General features: G+C 36.0%; 2 protein-coding genes across 2 annotated transcripts; one reads left to right on the top strand and one right to left on the bottom strand.

The window, feature by feature from the left end:
* Positions 1–517: 517 nt before the first annotated feature.
* Positions 518–2,251, bottom strand: LOC147566352 (protein FAR-RED ELONGATED HYPOCOTYL 3-like). Its single transcript, XM_086654277.1, has 3 exons — positions 2,108–2,251; positions 1,614–1,736; positions 518–1,528 (listed from the first exon to the last, which is right to left on the bottom strand). Exons 1-3 carry the CDS (start codon positions 2,249–2,251, stop codon positions 518–520), a joined length of 1,278 nt encoding a protein of 425 aa, XP_086510403.1.
* A 1,521-nt stretch (positions 2,252–3,772) lies between these two features.
* Positions 3,773–11,339, top strand: LOC147566351 (DNA repair protein RAD4-like). Its single transcript, XM_086652855.1, has 14 exons — positions 3,773–3,940; positions 4,857–4,922; positions 5,007–5,131; positions 5,595–5,894; positions 5,998–6,090; positions 6,449–6,541; positions 6,664–6,765; positions 7,372–7,421; positions 7,725–8,507; positions 9,228–9,507; positions 9,607–9,801; positions 9,904–10,056; positions 10,257–10,466; positions 10,630–11,339. The coding sequence occupies exons 1-14, from the start codon at positions 3,892–3,894 to the stop codon at positions 11,014–11,016; spliced, it is 2,886 nt and encodes a 961-aa protein (XP_086508981.1). The 5' UTR covers positions 3,773–3,891; the 3' UTR covers positions 11,017–11,339.
* Positions 11,340–13,106: the final 1,767 nt, after the last annotated feature.

The raw sequence follows: 13,106 nt of genomic DNA, 5'->3' as shown, positions 1-13,106 counted from the left end.
GGCAACTCTCTTTTTGTTGAATTTTCTTTTTGAATTTGCCTTCTACCTTTCCATCCCTTTCCAATGATAGGTTCACACGACTCCTTTACGTTAATGCTTTTTGGAGTATCTATCCAAAGCTCGATGTGTAACCACATTACGTTGTCTGTCGAACAATTTCCTATTATATTGGTGCTTAACAGTTCTTTTATTTATCTCGAATGAGTGTGTGATATCAACAAACTCGAGCTCAAACATTTTGTGTGCTGCCTCCGAACAAGTCACAAAACTTCCTTGTGAGTTAGATAAAAATCTTTTAAGTCTATCGTGTTCTCCTTCGGGTCTGCTCGTTGTTATGTTGCCAAAATGTTTTACCTTGTTTGTCAAAAAATGTACAAACTTCTTCTTATATGGTGTGACCCAAGTACTGATACAGTAATTCACACTTGGCACCCCAATACTAGTTTTAGACCAATTACTTTTCAAAGCAAGCATATTCTCTTCAAATTGTTTCTGTCTCTGACCAAACAACAATGTGTCAGTCTGCCATGAACTCCTCACAAGCAAGGGCTACCCCTTTAAACGAGCTCGCAACATGGGATTGAACATTCTTGTTTATATGCCATAAACAGAGAAGATAACAAGCCTCGAGAAATACAACATCGGTAGCACTAATCAAAGCAAGTTCTCTATCGATTATAATAACTGTAGGAAAGCTTCCAGAAATATACAATTGTTTGAGGCATTCCAACCCCCATACGTAGTGGTTTATAGTCTCTTGAGACATAAATGCACATGCGACAGTAAAAGTTTTCCCAGTTGAAGTAACAGATACCGCATGGAAAAGTGGATGCTTAAATCTGTTTGTTTTGTATGTTGAGTCAATTATGAGAACTTGGGGAAAACATAACGCAAGACTTACACTCTTAGAATGTGTAAAGAATAAATCGGAAACCTCATCTGAATTTTTATGACACCGGTGCTTCACCAAAAAGTTTTGATCATTGCACAACTTGTAAAGTTGTTGAATTGATGTTCTACCCTTATTGAAGTCTTGTTTTATCCGTTGTGCTTCTTTGTAAACTATTTTTTTAACTGTACAATTGTCCTTGCTGTGTTTTTTGAGGTTCAAAAGGATTTCTTTTGCTTGAACCCCATTCTTAACCCACTCTTCAACAATCACTTTCTCATCTTGAGTTAACCGAGCAACGTATGCGTGTCCCGTTAGATCTTCAGGAAGAACGTGATTGTGACAACCATTCAGCAAAACAATCACCCATACTCCCGAACGGATACATTTTGTTTTTACTCTAAAAGGACAATCACATTTCATGTTACCTGGTTTCTTACTCTTCACTTTGGGCTTGGTAGTATAATACTTATTTTGTTCTCTGTTATAAACTTCACTTCTCTCATAAGATAACACAATATATGAACCTGTTTCACCGTTTGAACTCTTCGTGGGAGATGAACATTTGACTAAAACAATTTTATGTTCTTTCCCAACTCTAATGCACCAATTAACAACTTCTTGTTCGGACTCAAAAAACTATAACGTAAACAAAAACAAAAATGAGTATGTAAGACCAAATGTAATCAAAGATTAAGAAAAAATGAGTTCAAAACTAGTTTACCATGTCTGTGTCGAAAAAACGGGGCAAATCAAAGCTTAAACAATTGGGTTTGATTGGGTCTTCAGAGTTGTTATGTTCATCATTGGCTATATTGTTTTTGTCTCCATTCCTATCAAGATTCGGCTAGATAAAGTGAAATGCACAACAATTTTAAAGCTCGACAAAAGTATACGTTGCAAAAATAAGCAAGCAGTTTTCTGCGCAATATTCGGTACCAAAATTTGTCCAAAAAAATGTCACGGAAATTGTTTGTTAATAACGGCACCGAAATTAGATGGCAAAAACGTCACCGACATTTGTTCATAAAAACGTCACCGAAAATACTTGGTAAAAACGGTACCGAAATTAGATGGTAAAAACTTCACCGAAAATGCTCATCGTTCTAAGCATTATTTCACCGAAAATTTGGGTCGTTCGTAAAAGAGAAGAAAAAAAGTTTACCTGCAAATCTGAGTTCTTTTTTGAAATAATCACCACAAATTAGTTTATCTTACCTCTAAAGTACTTATAATGTTGTTATATGAGTTCAATGAAGAGTTGTAGTTGAGTTCTTCAATATCAAAACCTCCCATTAATGAACCTTCTTGACCACCAAGCTCCTCCATTAATGTACCTTCATCATTGTTAGTTTCTTTCATTGTTAATGTTTCGAGTAGGTGATTGTGAGTTGATTGTTCATAGTTATGGTGGTGATTGTTGGGATGGTGGAAGGTGTTGGTGGTGGGGCTTAGGGATGAAGGAAATAAAATATCTTCTACTTAATAACCAATATTTATTTATTTTTAAGTTTGATCCTTATCAAAATTTGATTTTAGTCCCTATATGTTCTGTAAATAGCAAAACCTTATTTACAGAGAAAATGAAAAAGTTCCAACTTTTGGACCCTGTAAATAGCCAAAGTAGCTCAGTAAATAGTTTTCCCCCACATTTATTACAGAGTGTCTAGAGAGAGAAACCCTAAAATTAGAGTGTCTCTTGAGACTCTTTAAGTGTCATTTAAAAATTTAAACCAATAGAAGTCTTTTCTTTTCAACTACTTTTTCCATATTCACTTTAAGAGTGACACGTGTATTAAGTAGAGAGATTTTAGAGACTCCACTGGAGACTAAAAAAATTTAGAGTGTCTCTATATTAACAATTAGGAAAAAGAGTTTTTGTTAGTGCCCCATTGGAGATGCTCTAAAGGATCTCTTAGTGCCACCCATTCATTTAATTTTATAGTCACAACTCACAACATAAGTTTTAGAGTTTTTCTTAGTGTCGCATTAGAGAAGCATTCCCAGTAGAATATCTATGGATGGCAAGTAAACATCTCTAATGCGACACCCAATCATAAAAACTTTCGAAACTCGATTTATATTTCTAACATGATGTGGATGTAATTAAGAGCATCTTCAATGGGACATTTAAACTCTAACACTTAGAGTGTCACATGTGACTTTTTGGAGTTATTGTCAAAAAACGTTCTCTAATAGGAAGTGGATGTATTATTATAGAGCGTCTCAATAGAGACACTTTAAAATTAGAGTGTCTTCTTGAGTTTTCCAAGTATCACCTACTCACTCTCTAGAATTTTAAACTAAAATAAATTCTTATTTTTTAACTACTTTTCTCCATTGAATTTAAGAGTGATATGTGTATTAAATAGAAGCATTTTAGAGATCTTCGTTGAAGATAAAAAAAGATTTAGAGTGTTTATTTTGACATTTAAAAAAAATAATCTTAATTCACACTTGACAACTAGAACTTTTATAGTTTTTTTGAGAGTCTCCCATTGGAGATGCTCTAAATGGAGATATCTCAAGAGACACTCTATCTAAAGTGATCTCTCGAGGATATCTATACTTGTTAAACTCATCATTATTTGAATTAGAACCAATAGAAATTAAATATTCGTATATTCTTAAAATAATTAAATATTTATTTAAAAAATAATCACGTCACATAAATAAATAAATTAAATTTGTATTAAATATACAAAAGAAATTTGGATCTCTGTTTTGGGCACGTAAAAATGACCATCTCTATCAAAACTCCACACATTGATGAAAAAAAAAGATATCTTTTAGTATTTTTTTTTTTTTTTGAGATGCTCTTGTATTAGCCATTGAAAAGAAACAACGGGTTAAAGCGCGAAAAACTCCCAATTTCATCAGACTGTGTTTCAAACGTAACTTTCCAAGAAGCAAAAGGAGAAGAACCCTTCTGCTACCTTCGGAGTTCTTCAATCCAATCCAAGAGAACTTCCTTTTCTCCAGTGACAAATTGAACGACCCGAATGAGAACAAGAAACCAATCCAAGTGTCTCGACGAAGGTTCATCTAAAAGTACGTAACTCTATTTGTTTTTTCCCAATCTTCATTATTCATCTTCTAAATTCGAAATTTAGTCCAGTTTGAGGGTTTTATCTACAAATCATAGAGTCACTTTTTGAGGTTTAGAACCCCAAAATCAAGCGTCTTTTTGTTTCTAAAACCCTAACTGTTAATTTTCTTGTAGTAATGTACTCTAACATGGTAAAGAATATAGTAGAATCGAATGATGAAATTGTAGTTATTATGGAATATAGGGTATTAAATGATTAGCTAATCGAGCAGAAAGAAGAAAGAAAGGCAAAAAATTAGTCGCATTTAACTCAAATATTCTACCTTTATCCGATTGAAAGGGCATGGGCTTGAATGTTCATGGTGTGACTTGGTGACTGTTCTGGGAATCTGTCATTGCCTGTAAACACCCAAACTGAATCATCGTATGATTACGATTAGAATAGCTAAAAAAAGTAACTAGGAAGGCAGTGAATTGATCTCGATATGACAAAGTAAGAAATCAAAGTAGCTACCCATTGTCTGAGACTTGGCGAGGATGGTCCTTTCTGGTACCAAGACTTCAATTATTTTGGGTAGTAAACATAATTGAATAGTTCAAGTTTTGTAGCTTATTTTCAATCTTCTATTTGGACAATAAAATCTTAAGTAGTTGTCGTTTCCTTGCATCCAAATATGAGTAGTTTTATTAACCAACCAATGGAAGGAAACAAACAAAAAAGTCATTAATATTTGATAGAGTGAGAGTATAAAAGAAAAAAGAGCAAGAGATGATAGAGCTTCGTCATGAAGCATGCACTTTGATGGACCATGTGTTCTTCGTAAAAACAAACTATGCAAGTTGTCGAACTGGTTTTTGAAGTAAAATCAATCAAATTGTTGAAGTTTTGTTTATTTTCCCTTGTTCACATTATGCCAGGGAAAGAGGATAAGACCAACGGCGTACAGAGTGAAAATGGTTGTTCAACATCACAGGTCGACCACGGTTCGTATTTCTACTTCTGAGTTATTGTTGGTTTCAGTGCTTACATTACTTTCATTCACGTTCATAAAATTATAATTATGTCAGATCCTCTTCATGATACGTTAAGGAAGGGTGTTGGAAGACCTCTAAAACGTGCTAATTCTCGTGGTTCGTCAAGGTCAAAGAAAATAACGGATAGCCACCTCAATTCTATTGATTCTGATGCAGCGGTTTGCCTCACTGACCATCAATTAATTTTATTTTTCTTTCTAAGACCATATTTTACTGATACAGACTACTATTGTTGTAGCAGCAATTCGTTTACTCATGACAGCCACAGTTAGGGCGTTAAATGCATCTTTTTGATTTCCTTTTCTTCAAAGTTTAAAAACCCGAAGAAGCATTTGTTGTACACTTTTTTTTTGCGGAGCGAGCTGGCACAAGAGTGATTTCAAAACTTTAACTTGATTACCAACTTTTAAACTTGTCATTGGATTCAAACATTACATTAACTGCGGGGTCGCCTGGCTTGTACATCAATAGTCAGACCCGCTTATAGACCCTATACACACTACTCTATGCTGTTACGAGTTGACAACAGTAAACCAGGTTAATTGTAAAGATCATTTACTATCCCAAATATTGTAGTAAGTGCAGACCAACTAAAAACTTCATGTGTTTACTCCTTTCCAGCCAGAGATTGCCTCAACAGGAAAGGATGAACAAAAGGTGAAGCCAATGGTTGCATGTAATACATTGGTGTCTGAAAATCTTCTACCTGAAAAGAATGCCGATGAGGGGAGTACTCGTGGTCATTTTCCTAACAATGAAGAAGATACAGAGGAATCTGATTGGGAGGATGGCGATATAACCATCTTTGATTCTCAAAACCACCAGCCTCATAGTGTTACAAGGGATGTGATTGTTGAATTCGATGATTCTCCATGTTCCAGTAAGCGAAAACCTGTTCGAAGAGCTTCAGCTGAAGACAAGGTGAACCTGAATACTCTGATTATTAGTAACATGGTTACTTTGTACCTTACTGATTTTGTTGTGCTTATTTGTACAAATTTAAGAAGTCATGGTTTCAATTCAGGAAATGGCTGAGCTGGTTCATAAGGCTCACTTGCTATGTTTACTTGCACGAGGAAGGTTAGTTGACAGTGCTTGCAGCGATCCTCTTATTCAGGTGCTTACTTCCGTTTGTAGCTAATACTTTATGTTCCCTACTCTAAATGGACTCCATATATCATCATACTGCTTTCAGCTGGCTGGTTTTTATGCAGTTGCTCTTAATTTAGCATTTGCATTCAACAGTCCAAGTGCAAGACATGCCATCTAGGACAGACTGCACTTTATTCCCTCATGTATTTGTTGTACAACTAGATTAACAGTTTAAGTTGATCCAGCATATGCTTTTTAAATAGAATTTTTTTTCTTGCTAACTTGATTTTTTGTTTATCTTAGAATCAATATTTTGTTTTAAAATATATACTGTAGTATCCTTTTCTATTGTGCTATTTTATCCGAGCAATGTCTATTTACAGGCAGCCTTACTTTCACTTGTACCGACACACTTGCTGAAGGTAGCAGAAGGGGCAAAGTTTACTGCTAATGATTTGCGTCCTATTGCCAATTGGGTATGCATATTTTCTTCATATTTAAGCTATCGGGCGTCTTCTTTTCTTTCTTTTTTTGATGTGTTAACTGTTACCTTTTTCTAGCTTATTTGGTGTTCCGTTTGAATATGTTTTGTCTGCAGTTCCATGATAACTTTCATGTTAGAAGCACAAACAATACAGAGAGACCATTTAGGTTGGGTCTGGCCACTGCTCTTGAAACGCATGAAGGAACTGCAGAAGAGGTATTTTATCCTTCATTCTATTATTCATTGTACAGATGAAGTGCGAAACTATAACCTTCTGCCCATGAGAGGTGTCAAGTACTAACATCCCAAGATGTGTAATATAGAAGCAATAAACCTTGTCAAGACACGAGTATATATGGTAAAAATTGTTTCTTTCCGAATTTCGTATATCCAGTATTCCAGTGTCCAGTGTAATATCTAATGAGACAAATGTTGGAAGAATATTACCAGCTAGGAACACAGGGAAATCAAATTTTAATGCTTCTGAAGCCATATGAGGTCTGGTTGAGAGAGAAGTAGGGCAGTTAATGCATTTCGGTATTTAATATGGAAATAATGGAAGTATCAAGAGGGCTTGCATATATTATTATCTAAAACTTGTATTTCTACTTTCTAACCTGTAAATGTAATATTACAATTCTATGTAGAAGAGTAACAGATGTTAGGTGTCCGGATATTGCTTGACTGTTCTCGTTTTTATCACAGCAGAAAGAAGTGAAGTAAAATTTTTTGAAATTTAGTGTAGATTATCAAATTCAATATGGATGTACATGTTATACCACATATGTGTCAGAGTGAAATAAGTAATCGTTTGCTTTGCAGGTTGCTGCATTATCTGTGGCGTTATTCAGATCTCTCAATCTTACAACTCGGTACATTTGAGAAACACAACTCCACACACACGCACACACACACACACATATGTATATATACGTATATTTATGAACTGTTGGAAATGATCTAATGCTTTACCAAGTAAATGTGAAACCCTTGGTCCAGAAAGAGAGAATAACCCTATGATGATTTCTTCTCTTACAAATATTCCTAACATTACAAACGATATCCTTGGGAACCTGGATTCTGGTCTATCAAAATTTAATTTTCTTTTTATTGTTGAAGAAATGATTTGTCAAATTTACAATGAATGCTTACAACTGAGAATGACATATTCTCAGGTTCGTGGCAATTTTGGATGTGGCATCCATTAAACCAGTTACAGATACATCTGGTTGTTCAACCCAAGATGCAACAAGGGGAGATGGCAGGGTATTTAATTCTTCTACATTAATGGTGGCCAAGTCACATCAAGTTTCTCTATCTCCTGCCAAGTCATCATCGCGGAAAGAAGGGTCCTCTGTCGATGTTATAAGTGGAACTTGTCATAGAGGTGTATGTGGAACCAAGAAAAGCATTTCAGTGCCCAAGACAGATAAGACAAAAAGTTGTCATGTCACTAAATTGTTTAATGATAGCAAGCATGATCCATTGGCTCCGGGTTCGAGCAGTGACATCTCTGAAGCACGCCCCACCAAGAAGCCCGAAGGATCGAAGAGGAGAGGGGATCTTGAGTTTGAATTGCAGTTGGAAATGGCCATTGCTGCAACTGCAGCAGGTGCTCGTGACAGCAAGTTACACTCAGAACCCAAAGACTCACCTTGTAGTTCATCACATCTTTCTTCTCCATTTAATAGATCAAAAAGAATTAAAACTGTAGAATCTTCGGATTCTCCTCAGGGAATCTCAACTGCAATTGGATCAAAAAAAGTTGGGGCTCCTTTGTATTGGGCAGAAGTCTTTTGTAGTGGAGAAAACTTGACAGGGAAGTGGGTGCATGTTGATGCTGTGAATGCTATTATTGGTGGTGAGGATAAAGTAGAAGCTGCAGCCTCTGCTTGCAGGAGGTCTTTGAGATATGTTGTTGCTTTTGCAGGGAATGGGGCTAAAGATGTAACTCGCAGGTTTGACTCAAAGCTCGTGGGTTTGTCACTCCATAAATCTGAATTCTAAAATTCTTACTGCTTTTGTAAATCATGATTATGTTTAAGCAAGTTAGTGTAGGCTTTATACGTGTAAAATCCTAGTCCCATTAGAGATAAAAAGAAATGTCATGCTATAGATACTTTTGAACCATACTATATCATCATTTGGCATTTACATAACATGCTTAGTACTGAAAAAACTTAAGTAAGAGACAAGTGAAAGTAATTATGCTAGTTTGTAATTTTATGGGCTATACTGTTATTCCATCTCATCTATCCCTGATTTCATGACGTAATTTGTGTTATACACATATTCTTGAGAAAGAGTGTGTTCTTTCCATTTTTTGCAGTTTTACTGTGTACATGTGCAATTATGCATGTACATATTTAAATGAATTAGCACTCTGAAAGTATTTCTCAGTTTTGCATGAGAAAGTTGTATCCATATCTACGTTAAGCAGTTGTATGTAATTAATTAGGACTTACCTTGAGTCTCAGGTTGACAGTTGTATTATGGCCTTTTGGACATATGAAGATGGTGTTGTTTCTATTTAAAACCCCTCCCTCTTACTAACTGAAGGTTAAATGTCATCAATTACAGTAAACCATTTTTCGCAAAAACAGTTGGGAAGACTTATATTGTTAATCTACCTTTCTCTAATGTACATCACCATCAATGAATCATAAGTTCTATTTCAGGTATTGTATGAAGTGGTATAAGATATCGTCGAAGCGGATTAATTCAGCTTGGTGGGATGGAGTATTGACACCATTAAAAGAGTTGGAATCTGCAGCTACAGCAGGGCTGGTCCAGTTCGAGACAAAAGAAAATAATACTTCAACTGAACTAGATAATAAGAAATCTGAAAGGTATAATTCTGCTGAGGGACATAGTAGCGGGTTAGAGACGAGGAAATCTCTCGAGGATATGGAGCTTGAAACTAGGGCCTTAACAGAACCACTTCCAACTAATCAACAGGTATGTATTGACCATTCTAAGTTATTTGTCCGGTACAATCAGTTACTTGTGAGTTTTTCATTGACTTAGCTTGTCCAAAAACTTGCTTTTGAACTCCAGGCCTATAAAAGCCACCACCTTTATGCTATTGAAAGATGGCTTACCAAGTATCAGATACTTCATCCTAAGGGTCCCGTACTTGGTTATTGTTCTGGTCATCCAGTTTACCCTCGAAATTGTGTTAAAACGCTGTATACAAAACAAAGATGGCTAAGGGAGGGACTGCAAGTAAAAGCAAGTGAAAGTCCTGCAAAGGTATGGCAATTTTATACTTTTCATAAATTTAGGTTTAGAAATCAATTGTTAACTATTCAATTGATATAGTATATACGGATAAATCTTGTCATTTCTTGTTAGGTGGTTAAGGGTTCTTTAAAGCCTGGAAAGGTACAGTCTTCTGAAACAGTTGATGAAGAAGAAGAGGCAAGGGAAGGCACTATTCAACTTTATGGGAGGTGGCAAATGGAACCTCTGGTTCTTCCTCATGCCAGAAATGGGATTGTACCAAAGGTGAGAGTTTCTTGTGGCTATAACTGCATATAAAAAAAAAAAATTAGGCTATAGAAACTGTTTACGGTTAGTAATGTAGTATTTCTGGTGTCAGAAAATCATATCTTTCTTGAAGAGCAGTATTTTATTTACCAGATGTGGATTTCTGGGTACCTACTGTGTATCTTAAATGCCAAGTTTTGGGTTTGATGATTCTTCAGAATGACCGTGGTCAAGTGGATGTGTGGTCTGAAAAGTGTCTACCACATGGAACTGTGCACCTAAGGTTTCCCAGAATCTTTAATGTTGCAAAGAGGCTGGGAGTTGATTATGCCCCTGCCATGGTTGGGTTTGAATTTCGCAATGGTCGCTCAATTCCTGTGTTCGAAGGCATCGTCGTCTGCAGTGAATTCAAAGAAGCAATCATGGAGGTAACTAATTATTAGTTTTCTTAACCGAGTGCTTGAGAAGTTATTGTGGGTGTGGTCATGGGCTTTACTTGCCCCAAAGTGGTCTTGGTAAAAAAAAAACAATTTCCTAGTTCTTTGTTTTAAGTGAATCATGATTTCGGTAGTTTGTGTTCATTGTCTCCAGGCATATGTTGAAGAAGAGGAAAGAAGAGAAGCGGCGGAGAAGAAACGAGATGAAGTTCAAGCACTTTCTAGGTGGTATCAGCTTCTTTCATCTATCATAACTCGTCAAAGGTTGAACGAAACCTACGGGGACGACTCATCTTCTCAACTTCCCAATGTACCAAACCAGAAGGAAGGGGATTGTGGTAAAATTGAGGATATCATGATGTCGCAAGAGCAAAAACAAGGTTATGTTCGTAACTCAAGGTCAAATCTTTACTCAGAAGCTGGTCTTCCCGAGGATCATGAACATATATTCCCAATTGAGAATCAGAGTTTTGACGAAGAGAGTTCAGTTCGAACCAAGCGATGCCCTTGTGGGTTCTCAGTGCAGGTAGAGGAAATGTAGCATGTCAGTTAATTATGGTGTTACTTCTTCAGTAACTCGTGCTAGTATTTTTGGGTTTCTTTGCTACAAGTCAATGGTTTGGAGATAAGGAACGAATTAGATGTCGCTGGGAGGCAATATGTGATTGATTCTTGAGCTCCAAATCATTCTTTTGTTGCAGCCTTCTCTCTTTCCGAAGAGTCTTTTGATAGGGTATTAGTGTATTTATGAGTTTGTAAGAAGCTTGATGGTCAGACCTCACTCAATCAAAAGTGGATTTTGATGTACAGGAAAAGGTATTTTGTAGACATCTGAAGTAACTTAGTGGTTTGTTTGGGTATCAATGGACGAAAGGATTAAAGTTGTATTCACACGTATCAAACGGACTCTAATAGTAACTAGTGACCAATTTTTTTTTCTCGAAAAATTAAAAACCTACACGGACCAAAATATCATGCAAATATTTGACTCGTTGATGTGGTTGAATAGAAAACTAAGTTACTAAGATCCCATTAATGGATGTTTAGGTTCTCTCTTGGGTTTTCATTATAGACGTGTCTAGTTTTTTTAAATTGATTTGTAAGCGAACAGAACAATACAGAGTGCTCATTTTATTGGTAATCTTTGGTCTCTTTCTTCTTTGTCTTGGAGGTGCCTTTCCATCACTTCTTGTACACAAATTGACAAAGCAAAGGTAGATGAAAACGAAGTAAGGCTAAGCAAAGTAAGTGTCATAATCCCAAGTGCTATGACAAATGGTACGAGAGCCTTGTCCGTGAAATTTTAAATTCTAAGTGCTTACAAGAGCTAGTCGGAACAATGTCAGGCAAGTCTAAGGTACGGACTGCAGTCGAGATAACGAAGGAGGGTGGTACCAACGCAAATGATCACAAACAACAATCTGATTCATTAGCCCGACAGTTAGTGAGAGTCTCATAGGTACTAGTATCTAGATATAATCACCTAATTTCCTCCCATTGTATACGTTTTCCTTGATACTATATTATCTCCTGCTACCCTTAATCTATGAATTTCGGAATGCGAAAAATCCAAATTGAACTAGTGTCGTTGTAAGAGCTATAAAGAGGGATTATTTGCGTAGTTCTAGAGTAACATTTGTCTACTCTATCATTAACCAAATCAATTTTAACAATAATAACTATGAACTACAAGCTCGTGGAAAAGAAAAATGTTGGGAAAATTTATACTCAGAAATCATTTACAAGAAAGTAGTAAACTATATCAACAATTTTGCAGATATTATACCTCATCAAGTAGCGCCTCAAACTGGACTTTCAACATGTGCAAGAACAATAGGAAACTCGGATGCAGTGGTTGTCAACTTGATAACTTGTAATTCTGCAGTTGAGATGAAAGAATTACTTCGGTATGAAGAGAAATATCCGAGCGCGAGCATTAATTATTTGGTTGGTCGCCTTGGTCATATAGAAAAAGGCAGAAAAATCAATTTTATCCTGTACCCAGGTTTTCTAATCTCCTTCACCAGAGATGTTTCCTCATTATACCCGCATGAGAGAATGAGACGGTAGTTCAGGTCTTCGACTGCGGCAGCACCACTAGCTGCAAGAAAAAGAACATTGAACTTGGTCATTTTCCTATTATTGTAAAACTCGTCGAGAGTATTCCCCTCCAACAACTTTAGACTCTTATATTTTTGATGCAACATGGTTCTGTAATTTGATGAAATTTACTTGTATAAGGAGAATCAAATGTAACGGGAGATTTCTCAGCAGAGCAAAAAAGAATCATCGAGCTAGATCTAATCATATCATATCCTTTCCCCCTATGATCTTTAGACTAACGAAGTCCTGAATAGTTCATCAACGACATGATAATTACTATCAAAATTTACTTGCATCACTAAGAAACAAGATAAAATAGATTACTGATAAGTTGCACGTATTACGTTCAGCATTACAAAAATAAGAAACATGCAAGATTTCAATACACATGAAAGAAACATATCAAGTACAAACTTAAATTTCTCATATTCAAAAGCTTGGCGTATTATTTACAACAAAGCCAAGATAAGATGAAACGAAGATCTAAGAAATATTATGATCTGGGTTTACACCTTGGCTTGCCGCTGG

The sequence above is a fragment of the Eschscholzia californica genome, unplaced genomic scaffold (assembly GCF_041429995.1).
Source record: "Eschscholzia californica isolate CP2 unplaced genomic scaffold, dmEscCali1.0.p SCAF_1, whole genome shotgun sequence".
NCBI classification, from domain to species: domain Eukaryota; kingdom Viridiplantae; phylum Streptophyta; class Magnoliopsida; order Ranunculales; family Papaveraceae; genus Eschscholzia; species Eschscholzia californica.
Note: the sequence above shows the minus strand (reverse complement) of the source record. Positions and strands in the feature narration are given on the sequence as shown.